Source organism: Centruroides sculpturatus, unplaced genomic scaffold, assembly GCF_000671375.1.
Source record: "Centruroides sculpturatus isolate CEXI.00-Female unplaced genomic scaffold, Cexi_2.0 scaffold125, whole genome shotgun sequence".
NCBI lineage: Eukaryota > Metazoa > Arthropoda > Arachnida > Scorpiones > Buthidae > Centruroides > Centruroides sculpturatus.
Window position 1 is genome coordinate 321,009 of NW_019384337.1, and position 16,312 is coordinate 337,320.

Sequence of the window (16,312 nt, forward strand, 5' to 3'; positions counted from 1 at the left end):
CACATATTAAATAATAAATATATAATAGAAATCTATTATTTTCTATTACTAGCCTCTTATGTAACATTCTAATAAAAATATTAACATAAAAATTTAATTCAAAACAAAAAACATATAATTATATATTTCTTATTTTAAATCAAATTCTCATATTACAAGTTTATAGTATAGATGACGAAATTAAAATTATTCTGAAAATATTAAAATTTTAAATCTTTTCGTTAATAAAGATTTTTGTTAAGTTTGAAATGTAAGACTGTAAGTCAAAGAATTTTGTTTATATTTTATAATTGAATAATAAAACATTTCCAGTAAGATTCCAAAGTAATTAAAAATAGCTACATTTTGCTTTTATAGATTAAACTGCACTTAAAAATATATTAAACCTATAAATTAAAGCTGTTTGAATTTATAAAAATGATCACAAAAAGTTAAATAACTATAAATGAAAAATATATTTTAAAATTTATTTTGATATTAAATAATTTGTTTTTGAAGATAGCAGCTTGTAATCTAAAACAGTAGTTCTCAAAGTATAATCCATGGACTACTGTCCGCTGACTAAATTAGTCATTTTTTTCAAAATACAATTCTACGTTGTTTAGCCAAATAAAAGAACATTTTTATGCATTACCTCTTTTATGTCAGATTACCAAATAAACAAAATATTTTAGCCTACAACCTATCATTATCTAAGGTGATATTTACAGGATAAGTAGTACACAGGACATAGAGGTCCCCAGATCAATAACTTTGAGAATCACTGATCTAAAAAAAAAAAACATAAATACCTACCATATTCATCTGTTCGAAGTATGAGAGGAGGTGATAATGGACCATCTCCTTTAGAAGTTCCAGCCAAAACCCATATCTGATATTCAGTCCATTTTTCTAAATCATTTATAACATAAAATCTCTCATCTGGATTGAGAGAGACTTCAATAGCAAATTTTTTCGATCCAACCTTTTGATATTTTATTTTGTAATAAGTTATAATCCCATTCTGTTTATCACGTGGAGGTGGTTGCCAAGATATGCGCAAAGTAGAGGAATCTATGGTAGAACCTATAACATTCTGGGGAGGAGCACTTGGCACTGTGGGTGAATTAAGGATTGGGTTGTGCAATCAAAATTTAACTTAAAATTGCATTAAAAAGCATGCAAAATAATATTTAATATATAAAATAATATATATTCTATTAATTTAAGGAAATTAGTGCAATTAGTAACAAAAATAATCTTTAAATAAAATAAAAAAAACATGCATTTATAATTATACTTAATAATGTTTTCATAAAAATTAAATTATGAAATATAAAGAATAATCTTTTATTTTGTATAAATAAATTGAAGTTAAAATATACAATAACAAATACAATTTAAAATAATTTAATTGAAATAATAATATTAAATCTTGCTACAGGTCAACATGCGGGAACAATATCAGGCAACCATAAACTTCAGTACGTTGAATCAGTTTTCTTTGAATCTTGATGTTTAATAAGTATTTCAATATAGATTTTTATATATGAAAACCTATATTGAAATAATCTTGATATCAATATTTTTGATTTCGTAATTGTTTCTAAATTTTTTGAAATTTGCATTTTTTCCAATGTATGTAATTAAAGTTATTAAATATTTATTAAACTTACTGTATTGTTCTGTTTTCACAGGAATGGGTGGAGTTGCAGCTCCTTCTCCTAATCTAGATTTTGCTGCAATCCAAACATAATATACGGTATCAGGATAAAGTTCACCAAGAGTATATGTTTCTACATCAGGAATGCTTAAATGATATTCTTGTTGAGTAAATGTATCATTCCAGTATAGTTCATATCCAGTAATACTTTCTCCAGTATGAGATGGACGCATCCACGTTAAGTGCACAGTAGTAGATGATGTAGATGTAGCTCTCAAATTAACAGGTTGACTAGGAACTATAAAATATATTATAATAGTAATTTTTTATTTAATATATTAAAATATATTAGTTAAATGAAACTAATATTTTAAAATATTTATTAAATTTCTCTTCGGTTGAAATATTGGTTTTATTTTTAAAATAAAACATTGCATATTTGAATTTATTTAATAGTGATTACCGATAAACATATATTGAAATAGAATCTATATATTAATGTAAAAATTATTATTATTATTATTATTATGCATCAAATAATCTTATAGAAAAATTAATTTAAAAATGAGCTATTATTTATCGTGACATTGTCACAATGCTGGGCTGCAACTGTCATAATTATCTCAATTTTAGTAGTATCTTGCCCCTGTACAATATACTTTTCCTGTTAACAATACTGTCATGCCAGTCATCTAACTCCATTCAAGAGAAATTTTTAAATTGAAATAACATGACTTCCTGTGATATACAGTTAATCAGGTCCTCCTGCCACGAAGCTTTCCATATCTGGTCTCAATTTTCATCTATCTCACCATTCTTGAGATTAAGGAAAGACAAGACAAAGGATACCAGTAGGAATTTATATTTTGAATCATCATACAGTGATAAGATGATTCAAATTGTACTTTAAAATATTAAAAAGAAAAAAGATATCTACAAATCAAAAGTTACAAATTGTAAAGTGATTATATATAAAGAATCACACCTTACTCAGAGAATAAATTTAAGTTCTAAAGATACAATCTAAACTCATTGATGATGAGGGTAATATGTTTTGTTTGATTAAAACATAATACATAAAATAATATTTTTTATTGTTTCAACATTATAATGCAATTAACTAAGTAAAACTTATTAAGAGAGTAGGAAAAAAACATTTAACAACAAATTAAATGATTATATAAAATACTTTAGAAAAATGAATTAAATAATAAAGAAAAAGAAGAAATTAATTTTACATGTTTAAAAATATTAAAAACTGTTGTACTGATTACATAACTATCAAAATTATTAAATTCATATCATTTAATAATATTTCAGTTCAGGTACCAAATTTTAAAAAATAACAAAATCCAGAAATTTTACAGTTCCAAGTTTTCCAAATAATATAGAGGTTGCGGCCAACGTTTTCAACGCGAAAACGTATACGTCGGACGTTCAGCGCCACTTTCCTAAGGGCCTAGAAGTTTTGCAATGGTGTTTGGAATATTGAGCATGATTTCACTGACTATCCAAATACCATTGTCAAACTTCTAGTCTTATAAGAAAGCGGCGCTGAACGTCCGACTTACACGTTTTCGCATTGAAAACGTCGGCCGCAACCTCTCTAATAAGTTTCATGATGTATTATTTTATTTTCTGCATTACAATGAATACAAACAGAATTAATCTTTTAAACAATAATATATCTTCAAATTTTACACATATATATATATAAGATGCATAGATAGATTGCATTCACATACACTACAACAGATGTTTATAAAATGCTGAGAACAATAATTCAATATCTCATAGAAATGTCACTAACATAAGTTTAATTATGAAGTAATTATAAACTTTCAAATACAGAAACTATTATTATATATTAAAGTTAACTTAAAATACAAAAAAATTTTTATAAATACTGTAAATTATTACATATATACCCATTATATTGCTATAAAATTTAATTTATTACATTATATAATGAATAAATTACTGATAATCTCATTAAAGTTACATTATTTCTTATTTGAAAATATTATAACTTTGAATTATATTTTGAGTCTAGAAAATCCAAATTTGGTAAGTTTTCAAACTTCAATATTTCTTTTTGTATTTTCAATAATTCTTCTAATAAAAGTTAAAAATAATTGAATGTACTGTAATAATTAAATTCATAAATTTTACAAAATATTTATATAGGTAATTTACTCAATTTAGATATTAAATTCTAAATTAATTTGATTTCATTAGTCGTGAAATCAATTAATTAAAAATTTAATTTTAAACTTCTCACTTTCATGGTCTTGTGTATCAAAAATATTTTAAAGATACATTAAATTAAAGATATATTTTATGTATCATATTTCCCAAATACATTAAATCTTTATATAAAGCAAAAAGATTGAATTTATTTTGACTACTCAAAGTAAGCCTTCTTTTGTGCTCAACTGATAAAGTCCAGATATTTTCACTGATGTTACATCAGATCAAAATTGACAAATGACTGAGTTGCTTTTGAGTTAGTGCCACTCTTCTTCCTTTAAAGAGAGATTGAGATTGAGAGTTAAGATGGCAAATTGTTGTATGCATGACTGATAAAATTGTCATATGCTGTTTCTACAACACATGGTATGTTGATAAAGCTTAAAGCATTTTGGTAATTCTTTTTAACAGTCCTAACACAAGTTTCACATCATGACATCTTTTAAAATGCTAGAATGCATCATGAATCTTAACTATCCAGGGCTGCTTCTGGTAATTTTTTTTTACTCATTGAATATTTCAATTTTTGAGCTTAACATGTAGACTCCTAGACATAATTTTGGACACAACTTAGAAATGAGAATTAATAAGATGTAACTATATGACCATTGGTTAAATATGAGAGTGCTACAGGGTCTTAAGCACTCCCCACTGACACAAAAAAATTAAAATTTATTTGTTTGAACTTCAAAATATTATTTTTAAAACCATTTANATTTTAAACTTCTCACTTTCATGGTCTTGTGTATCAAAAATATTTTAAAGATACATTAAATTAAAGATATATTTTATGTATCATATTTCCCAAATACATTAAATCTTTATATAAAGCAAAAAGATTGAATTTATTTTGACTACTCAAAGTAAGCCTTCTTTTGTGCTCAACTGATAAAGTCCAGATATTTTCACTGATGTTACATCAGATCAAAATTGACAAATGACTGAGTTGCTTTTGAGTTAGTGCCACTCTTCTTCCTTTAAAGAGAGATTGAGATTGAGAGTTAAGATGGCAAATTGTTGTATGCATGACTGATAAAATTGTCATATGCTGTTTCTACAACACATGGTATGTTGATAAAGCTTAAAGCATTTTGGTAATTCTTTTTAACAGTCCTAACACAAGTTTCACATCATGACATCTTTTAAAATGCTAGAATGCATCATGAATCTTAACTATCCAGGGCTGCTTCTGGTAATTTTTTTTTACTCATTGAATATTTCAATTTTTGAGCTTAACATGTAGACTCCTAGACATAATTTTGGACACAACTTAGAAATGAGAATTAATAAGATGTAACTATATGACCATTGGTTAAATATTAGAGTGCTACAGGGTCTTAAGCACTCCCCACTGACACAAAAAAATTAAAATTTATTTGTTTGAACTTCAAAATATTATTTTTAAAACCATTTATGATGATAAATATGGTTTATTGGATCATTCGCAACTATCATGCAAATGTACTTATTAATTATTCAAATATTTTTAATTATTGACTTGGATTGTTTTGTGTACAGTACTTCTGGATCTGCCATTGCGTGTGACCAAAGTAGGAATGACATATGAGTGAGGATTAATAAATGTGAGGATTAGTCAAGATATTTGGAAAGTTTCTTGAAATTTTCAGACAAATCAAGATTTGTGGCCAAAAATTTCACCACTAATAGAAAAATTAACTTTGTAGAGGTGTGTTATAAAGTTTAAAGTTCTGTCTAACATAGTACAGTAAAACTTCTCTAACTCAAAGCTCCAAGGGGCAGTAAAAAACTGAGTTACAGACAATTCGAGTTAGAGAATAATAGAGTGAAAAATGCCGATTATGAATACTTTTATACAGTCGACCCCCCTATAACACTGTTGACAAATCCGTTTTATATGAATTCCGTGTTGTACGAGTCACTTAGATTTTACAAATACGTGAGCCGTTCACAGCCCGGCACACGTATTTGTAAAATCTAAGTGTCTCGTACAACATGGAATTCATATAAAACAGAATAATCAAGTGTTATAGGGGGGTCGACTGTATTTTTACCTCTTGTATTATATAAGAAATCTTTGATAGTTTTTTGTTTTAAACAGCCCATGTAATGTCACTTCCATGTACGGAAAGTTAGAACTACTTAAAATAAGTAAGACAAAACCTTTCACACTTTGTTTCTAGCAGTTTTAATCCATAACAACAAACGTTTTCGGTCGTTTCGAATGGCCTTCTTCAGGTACAATCAGTGTTGCCGGATCTGAAGGTTAAAAAGTAGCGTGGTTGTGCTCCAAAAGTAGCGGATTTGAACTGTTTGTAGCCCAAACAATAAAAATGAATTATTTTGCAACTATGCACTTTTACTAATAAAATATGTTTGTAATATATGTATATACATACACAGGGTGTATCAGAATTTTAAAAATTTGAGGATTGTAGAGGATGAAATTTTGAACGTTTTGATATAAGGAACCTACAGCCGGAAATGAGATACGTATAAAGTTTCNGGGTGGATTGGCCTATTTAATTTAAGAGGTTAACGAGGAGTGATAGCCATGGAGAGCGAGTCTGCATCTCTGGTGTTAATACGATTTTCCTTGAGGGATTTCGCAAAGATTTCTAGTGTTTCAATTGTTCTAAGTTTGTTACTATCAAAGCATAAGTATAATAATCTTAGCCTCTTCCCATTTGGCCGTTATATTCGGTTCGCTTGCAAATTGGGCTAGGGTGGAATTAAACTTTTTGTTGTGTGTGTCGTATTTATGTTCAGCTATCCTTTTTGTAAGTGATCTGTTGGTTGAGCCTATGTATGTTAATTTTTTGTTCGGATTAAATCTGTGTTCTCTAGTGGAACAGAATAAATACCAGGTCTTTTGGCTTCGCTGCATTTATGTTTGGTATTATCAGAAGTTTATATATATCGAGGAGGTTGCGTTTGTATGTAAGATCAGCTTTGACCTTCTTGACAGAAGCGATTAATTCCAGACCTCTAAAACAGCAATGTAAACGCATTGTAGTTGATTTTGACCATAGAATGAGCCAAGCGTATAAAATCATAACCAAGGTCAAATCCACCCTCATCGAGCCTGTCGCAATCTGTCGAGCATTTGCTAAATTTATATTGTTATTTTATTTTCCAAATTTAAACAATTATCTTATCATCGATAGTCGTTCGCACATCTTGTGTAAAATTAATAGAAAATTAACATTATCGATATGTTTTAAACTTTGTAATCAGCAATGACATCACTAGTAAGAAGAAACCTTTGTAAACAGTGACGACATTTGAATATTTGCTAACCTTATTGTACCTGAAGAAGGCCATTCAAAACGGCCAAAAACGTTTGTTCTTATGGATTAAAACTACTTAGAAACAAAGTGTGAAAGGTTTTATCTTACCATGTAATGTCTTCAGGAAAATGTTTTAAGTAACTAATGAAATTGAACAATTTTGCAGGTATTTCTCATTGAGATAAAGTGAGAGGTCCTCTTGTTTTGGACTGAAACATTGCAAATTGGTATTGTACATTAATTGTATCTAATCAGATTTCCACGAAAATCTGAAAATTTAATGGAAATCTGATAATTAAGATCACTTTTGATAGAATAAATATTAAAATTTGAGTCAGGGAAGTTGAAAGTAACATAAATGAATGTCAGAAGACCATGCGAACCTTCAACTTGTAAAAAATTCGAGTTAAGGAAATTCAAGTTGGAGACATTAAATCTCTATGCTATTCCATACCAAGTGCTTCATTTTCTTCAACTTAAAGAAATATTTGAGTTATAGAGTTAGAGAAGTTTTACTGTATTTAGTGGATTCATGTGGAACAAGATATATTCTGAGAAAGACTGCTCACAAGTAAATATCTTGCATGAAAATTAATTTAACATAGTTGCAAAAGATAGAAGAAATAAATACCAGGCATTTCTAGAAAGACTACCATCAATATCACTCATAACTGTAACTAGTATTGCCAGTAGGCCGGTTTTTAAATTAGTGGTCCGGATTAATTATTAATTTGTCCGGTTTTCGTAGAAAATGTGAAATTATGATGAAACAAAATGAATTTATAAAAATATTTGCAAGTATTTTATTGCAATGATTAAAGATAAGCTTCACATCCCCATCCAAATTTATCCCTAGGCTAAGAGTGACAAAAAATATATTAATACTTTTAAAATTCTAACTTGTAAATATCTCTGGCAAATACTAGGTTTGCTCCAACACCAGTCCCTAACCAAGGTCCCAGAATATATTCTAGGACCTTGGTTAGGGACTGGCCAGCAGCATTGCCAGATGTTTTTAGTGTTGGTAGCCAAACATTTTCTAAAAAGTAGCCAACTAAAAAAAATTCCTTTTTAATAACCCGAGATTTGACAATTAAATAAATAAATAAATAAATAAAACACCATTTGTGCTTTACCAGCAATAACTTTAATCACAATAAATGTTTTTGCTGTATAATAAATATAAATAAGATCTTGTAAATAAGTAAAAAAAATGTTTAAAATACTGTAGATATAGTTTAGCTAATACACAATTATTCTTAATACAGTATTATCAGCACAAAAGTCCTCTTAGGATTTTGTCTCACTTGTCACATTAAGCAAATGAGATTTAGATCAAATAACCAACCAATTGATTTACTAAAATCATATTCCATACACAGATTTGTTGCTGTTTATACTATTTTTATAAGAGTGAACATGTATAAAAATTAATTGAAAATTTAAATTATCCTACAAAATATTAAGACTTCCAAAGAATAGTGGCTGCATATGGCTTGAAGAACTAGAGATACCATCTTGTTTCATATGGGTTTTAGCAATGCAACTAATATTAAAATAAATTTCTTACAGAAATGTCATTACTTTATAAACTTGGAAAAAAGAAGAAACAAAGAATAAAGCAATCTCAGGAGGATCAATTGGTCCCTGTATTGGATGGGTACCTTTGTACCAGTATACTCAATCATTTAAATTTTTTTATTCATGTACTTTGTGCAGATAACGCAGAGATTGTATATGTTTAAAGGTCAGTTTGAAAGCAGGTGAGGATTATGCAATAATGTGGTTTACCTGTCAATCTTAACTTACAGTTTCAACTCATTAAACAGCTTCAACTTACCAATAGCATCTTTAAAACTCCTCTGTACACTGCAGACATATTTATCTACCATAGTAATTTTACCCAAAACTACCAATTAGGATATGTACACTTTGTCTTTAGTTCTCTCTGGTTCAATTTCCTTATGTTAATCAATGCTTTAATTGATATTATTAGACATTCCCAGTTGAATTTGTATTTTGATAGCTAATAGGTTTCTGTTAAAACTATTTAGAAAACTGACTGTCAATTTAAGTGGATGTTAGATATCTACAGCTCTCTTGAGCCTGTGTTCAACTTTCCTATTAAAATCAACAGCAATGACATTAACAGCAGGTACTTTATTTACTGGCTATTTGTTGTAAATCTAGTAGGTCAATCATTCTTATCAACATTATATAGACCAAGATGACGCCCCAAACGTGTCTCGTAACTTACAAAATAGAAGAGCTAGTAAATACTGCGATGGACAAATAAAACAAACTGGAAATTATTATTGAAACTAGTATATAATATACTTTGATAAATAGATTTATTAGCTTATTTATGAGTTACAAAATAAAAAATTACAATGTAGTTTAAATGTGAATATCCATTAGCAAGTACAGGAGTAATAGATTTATGTCATATATGTATTTAATACTTTTTTAAAGTGCATGCATGATCATGTTGTTATTGAATTAAATTAAATACAATCTTTTGAGAAGAAAGAGTATTATATTCAAGTAAAATAAAACTTTATTTTTGTCATTGTTTCAAAGATTGATACTGGTAAATACTAAATCTATGCTTATCACTTTTACACTATGAATTTCCTAGTAACAATAATTTTTTTTTATAGTTATTGACTTTTTCTAGAAAATGATAGGTTGTTGTGCATTTGCTTATGTAAGTAGATCAGAAAATCAATGAAAACTTTAATTAATTTAATGAAAACTGATGCTTATTTAATGAAAACCTTTTCAAAAAATTGAACTTGGAAAAATTTCTGCTAATGTGGTCTAGAGCGGAAAATAGATTCTGGCTGATAGATTTTTCATTATAAAGAAAAATTTGTATTCCGCATATTCTAATGGATAAGTAAATAACTAATAAATATAATATTGGTTATTAAACCTAATTTTTTTTTTTTTTTTAATTGTTACAAGTTCACTTTTCTCCAAGTTACTGTGAAAAATCTCCAAGCTGGAAAACAGAAAATAAAATGTAATTCTATTGCTACATTGTTTAATTATCGTAAAAATTAAATTACACATTCTTCGGAAACTTTTATAAGGGGGAAAAAAAACAAAATCTTACAGAAACTTGAGATTATTGAAAATACATCTACTCTACAACAATTAAGAGCTTTGACTTAGTTCTAAGTAATAATGACAACAAAATTTAAGTGGCTTTAAATTTTCATTGAGCTGGCAAATTGAAACACTAAACAAAAAAAGTAAATGAATGTAATGTTAAATATAACAAAATTCTTAAAAACTAAAAGTTTGAAAAGATTTGTTAAATGTTGGAAATATGAATGCATAATGCCTGATTGTAATTATCAAATATTAAGAATGATGGTAACAAAAACATCTTAAAAATTCTCTTTAATGATAATCAAATTAATTTATTACAAGGGGAAATAAACCCTAGTAGATAAAACTACTGAACACTTAGAAGTTACTGCATTTTATTCACGTTTAGGGACAGTTTCTCATTAAATTCCTCCTGTGAGGCATCACCCATGTACTGCATTGCCATAACCCAATCAAACCAAACAAGGGTGAAAACTATTTGGACTGTTTCAGTGAAAGCATAGACCTATCTGGATTGTCTTAATAAAGATTAATAAAAGTAAAATGTTTCAAAAAATACTGTTTTTTTTTTTGTAATAAAGAGTTACTGATTTTCTTTATTCAGGGGGAGAAATATTTCAAACTACTGTATTACAAAATAAAATATAAATTGAAGACAATTTTTAACATAGATATTTGAATGAACATGTTGAAACAATAATCAAATATAATATGAATGATATATAAATGATAATGAACAGCTGTTTGACTTTTCAGTATCTAGTTTAATTATTATACATAAGAATTATATAATTATAATGATAAACTTATTATATTTATAATTTTAACCAAACTTTCACATTACATTTTTGTACTAAAATATGCTAAATAAAATTACATCTAAATAAATGTCAAAAACTATATCATATGTTATACATCATAAATTTCAACAATGTTATATAATTTCATATCATAAATATTCATTTATATAGTAATATGATACATAATCTTACCTCCTACTTGAGTCTTTACTTGAATAGGACCAGATAAAGGTCCAGGACCACGACTAGTAAATGCTTGTACCCGTACGGTATATATATTAAGAGGTAAAAGACCACTAATAGTTGTTAATTGATTATTATCAACATTTTGGGTCATCCAAGCTGACGTAGGAAGATTAGGCTTTATTGTGTAATACACTTTATAGCCCTAAAAATATGTTAATGTTAATGTTTATATAAAAGACAATAGAAATATGAAAATGTTCTGCATAATTTAGAAAAAAAAAGTTATAAACTCAGGTAAAATAAAGATGTTTTTAAGACTAGTAATATTGCATTAATGTCAATTCATTAGGAAAGTTTCTTTTAAATTTATATTTAAAAAAAAACACCCTAAATGCATAGTGATAATACAGTCGACCCCCCATAACACTGTTGATTTTTCCGTTTTATATGAATTCCATGTTGTACGAGTCACTTAGATTTTACAAATACATGAGCCATTCACAACCCGGCTCACGTATTTGTAAAATCTAAGTGACTCGTATAACATGGAATTCATATAAAACGGAAAAATCAACAGTGTTATAGAGGGGTCGACTGTAAATACTAACATCTAAATACCTTAGTATGGGCTTTGTCTCTGATTAAATGCGGTTATAAATGTAAAAAAAACAATATTATTAGAACAAATTACAAATAACATAAGAAAATTTATCTTCTTTTAATTAAATAATTAACAGTGATAAATGGAACAAATTACACTGATTTGTATATTGTCCTCTGGATCTATCTATGAAATATTTAAATTTGGAATCGTTTTATAATAATTGATATGTATAAGTCTATACCAATGTATGTATATTCGTTGTTCAAATCGTGAACAATAAACATTATTATTAGTATTAGCTACATCCCTTAGCAACGGTTTGTTAGGAATAACCTAGCAACACACGATAGTTTTTAAAGGGACAAAATTTTTTAAAGCAATTAAGTTTCAGTAATTAATAAATTGATTTTATTTAAAATCGATTATCGATATCATTGTACATAAAAGATTTCTTTTATATCCACAAAGGAGTCGTATTCTGATCCTGTATAGATTTTTGTAACTTCTCGTGTTTGGGATACATTCTTTATCTCTCACACGTGTTGGTTAAAACTCTATTATGGATATAATGGCCAACCATTACGAGCTACATTATGCAGTGGTATCAAAACGTAAATCAATCCAATCTAATTCTCTAAAAGGATTATATTAGAAAAAGAAAAGAAATTTTTTAAGATATAATTCTCTGACAGCTTAAACAGATTTAAGATCTTAATGAAGTTATATAATAAACCTAATACAGTAAGTTAATTCAAGTGTTCCCTAGTTGAGTATCGATCCACGAGAGGAGAACTTGTATGGGGCCCGAAGGTAGAGTGGACCTCTTACTATCATGTTTTTGAACAAAATAAATATATAGAATGTTTCTTCAGTCTTAAAGATTTTATTTTCTGTTAGTAAAAATATCATTAATTTATAGATTAGGAACCACTACAGGTTCCTAAGTTTTCTTAGGACCCAGAAAAAAATCCTCAGCTCTCCTCCACCAAGAGATCGTCTGATTTATATGGAAGTCGATAAACTATTAGGATTCGTTTGTGAATCGATGGATCAATTTATTTTTTTATATATTTAAAGATAATACAGTTTATAGCCAATGCACTTGTATGCTTAACAGAGTTATAACTAAATAAAACTTTATAATAATAAAAAAAAACTCAAAGCATATGCTAAATTTGCAGAATAATTAATAAATGATGTGTTTTCATACCGTTACTTGACCATTTGGTTCTTTTGGAGGATCCCATTGAATGACAACTGTAGAGGAACTGAGTGCCCTCGCTTGAATATTTCGTGGAGCACTTCCCGGCTCTGATATCAGAGAAAGAAACCATTAGGAAATAGGTTCATATAAAACTATATTTACACAAAATTAACAGAACATCGAATTTACTTTATTAAAACTATAGATTTGATCTATTAACTTTAGTAATTACTATTTAAATTAATCAAATAAAAAACGTATTGCTTTATTTATTAATTGTATTAATTTGATTTTTAAATATCTGAATTAATTAACAGAAAAAATCTACAAAAATCTACAAAATTATTTAGTCTTATAATGTACAAAGTATATCACTAAATACATCAGATTATATTTAAAATATGTTTGGTATTATCATGCACACACACACACACAAAATATCTAAAACAGCTACTCTGCCTGGAGGATACAGGCTAACCCTCCAATTGGGCTAACACTAATCTATCTAAATCTACGGGTGACCCAAAATTATTAGAGGAGGTGGTGTGCTGTAATATTATTATGCAATATTTAATCATTGAAATTTCCGACTCCCTCGATTCTAATCTCTCCCCCGAATACAGCAAACATCTCTTCTTTTTTCGAGCCACCGATCTCAAAAGCATGCATGCACACCGTAATAATGAAGACTTATTAATATAATTTTTTATTTATTTTTTTGATGGGAGGATGGTGAGACACAACGGACAGGGCCTGTAGAATAGGGAGGTAGAGGTAAGACAACAGGAGGAGATGATAGCGCTACACTTACTGCTGATCCCTGGAGATTCCACTAAGGAGGAAGACAGACAAGAGACAAAAGGTTCAAAATGCTACAGTGCAAGGTATTTTGTAGGTTGAGATAACGGTGAAATTTCTAAAATCAGCTTTAAAACCTCTACCTTAAACAGGCAGTATTTGAAAAATAATTCAAATTATCACTTAACGCGACCAGTTTTATTTTTATTTTTTCCTTTCTTTCCTCTCGAAGCGCGATTTATTTCACGTTTGATCAAATACTGCCTGCATCATGAAATTTTCCTCTTTAATCTCATAAAATATTAACCAGAAATATTTAAGATATATAAATTTAAGAACAATTTAATAATTATAAATTGTTATANTCTGTTAGTAAAAATATCATTAATTTATAGATTAGGAACCACTACAGGTTCCTAAGTTTTCTTAGGACCCAGAAAAAAATCCTCAGCTCTCCTCCACCAAGAGGAAAACTTTAATTAATTTAATGAAAACTGATGCTTATTTAATGAAAACCTTTTCAAAAAATTGAACTCGGAAAAATTTCTGCTAATGTGGTCTAGAGCGGAAAATAGATTCTGGCTGATAGATTTTTCATTATAAAGAAAAATTTGTATTCCGCATATTCTAATGGATAAGTAAATAACTAATAAATATAATATTGGTTATTAAACCTAATTTTTTTTTTTTTTTTAATTGTTACAAGTTCACTTTTCTCCAAGTTACTGTGAAAAATCTCCAAGCTGGAAAACAGAAAATAAAATGTAATTCTATTGCTACATTGTTTAATTATCGTAAAAATTAAATTACACATTCTTCGGAAACTTTTATAAGGGGGAAAAAAAACAAAATCTTACAGAAACTTGAGATTATTGAAAATACATCTACTCTACAACAATTAAGAGCTTTGACTTAGTTCTAAGTAATAATGACAACAAAATTTAAGTGGCTTTAAATTTTCATTGAGCTGGCAAATTGAAACACTAAACAAAAAAAGTAAATGAATGTAATGTTAAATATAACAAAATTCTTAAAAACTAAAAGTTTGAAAAGATTTGTTAAATGTTGGAAATATGAATGCATAATGCCTGATTGTAATTATCAAATATTAAGAATGATGGTAACAAAAACATCTTAAAAATTCTCTTTAATGATAATCAAATTAATTTATTACAAGGGGAAATAAACCCTAGTAGATAAAACTACTGAACACTTAGAAGTTACTGCATTTTATTCACGTTTAGGGACAGTTTCTCATTAAATTCCTCCTGTGAGGCATCACCCATGTACTGCATTGCCATAACCCAATCAAACCAAACAAGGGTGAAAACTATTTGGACTGTTTCAGTGAAAGCATAGACCTATCTGGATTGTCTTAATAAAGATTAATAAAAGTAAAATGTTTCAAAAAATACTGTTTTTTTTTTTGTAATAAAGAGTTACTGATTTTCTTTATTCAGGGGGAGAAATATTTCAAACTACTGTATTACAAAATAAAATATAAATTGAAGACAATTTTTAACATAGATATTTGAATGAACATGTTGAAACAATAATCAAATATAATATGAATGATATATAAATGATAATGAACAGCTGTTTGACTTTTCAGTATCTAGTTTAATTATTATACATAAGAATTATATAATTATAATGATAAACTTATTATATTTATAATTTTAACCAAACTTTCACATTACATTTTTGTACTAAAATATGCTAAATAAAATTACATCTAAATAAATGTCAAAAACTATATCATATGTTATACATCATAAATTTCAACAATGTTATATAATTTCATATCATAAATATTCATTTATATAGTAATATGATACATAATCTTACCTCCTACTTGAGTCTTTACTTGAATAGGACCAGATAAAGGTCCAGGACCACGACTAGTAAATGCTTGTACCCGTACGGTATATATATTAAGAGGTAAAAGACCACTAATAGTTGTTAATTGATTATTATCAACATTTTGGGTCATCCAAGCTGACGTAGGAAGATTAGGCTTTATTGTGTAATACACTTTATAGCCCTAAAAATATGTTAATGTTAATGTTTATATAAAAGACAATAGAAATATGAAAATGTTCTGCATAATTTAGAAAAAAAAAAGTTATAAACTCAGGTAAAATAAAGATGTTTTTAAGACTAGTAATATTGCATTAATGTCAATTCATTAGGAAAGTTTCTTTTAAATTTATATTTAAAAAAAAACACCCTAAATGCATAGTGATAATACAGTCGACCCCCCACATAACACTGTTGATTTTTCCGTTTTATATGAATTCCATGTTGTACGAGTCACTTAGATTTTACAAATACATGAGCCATTCACAACCCGGCTCACGTATTTGTAAAATCTAAGTGACTCGTATAACATGGAATTCATATAAAACGGAAAAATCAACAGTGTTATAGGGGGGTCGACTG

At 27.8% G+C, this 16,312-nt stretch overlaps 1 protein-coding gene across 11 annotated transcripts in view; it reads right to left on the reverse strand.

Moving 5' to 3' along the window:
* LOC111632500 (tyrosine-protein phosphatase Lar-like) overlaps positions 1-16,312 on the reverse strand; it is a 395,822-nt gene that overhangs the window by 81,063 nt on the left and 298,447 nt on the right. For 6 of the 11 annotated variants that reach the window (XM_023377009.1, XM_023376931.1, XM_023376945.1 and 3 more), the window contains 5 exons: positions 13,884-13,904; positions 13,079-13,179; positions 11,271-11,466; positions 1,656-1,940; positions 796-1,095 (listed from right to left, as the gene is read on the reverse strand). In XM_023377009.1, coding sequence (XP_023232777.1) covers positions 796-1,095; positions 1,656-1,940; positions 11,271-11,466; positions 13,079-13,179; positions 13,884-13,904 — 903 coding nt within the window. The remainder of the gene's footprint in view (positions 1-795; positions 1,096-1,655; positions 1,941-11,270; positions 11,467-13,078; positions 13,180-13,883; positions 13,905-16,312) is intronic. The other 5 variants (XM_023376968.1, XM_023376960.1, XM_023376976.1 and 2 more) reach the window with 2 other exon arrangements.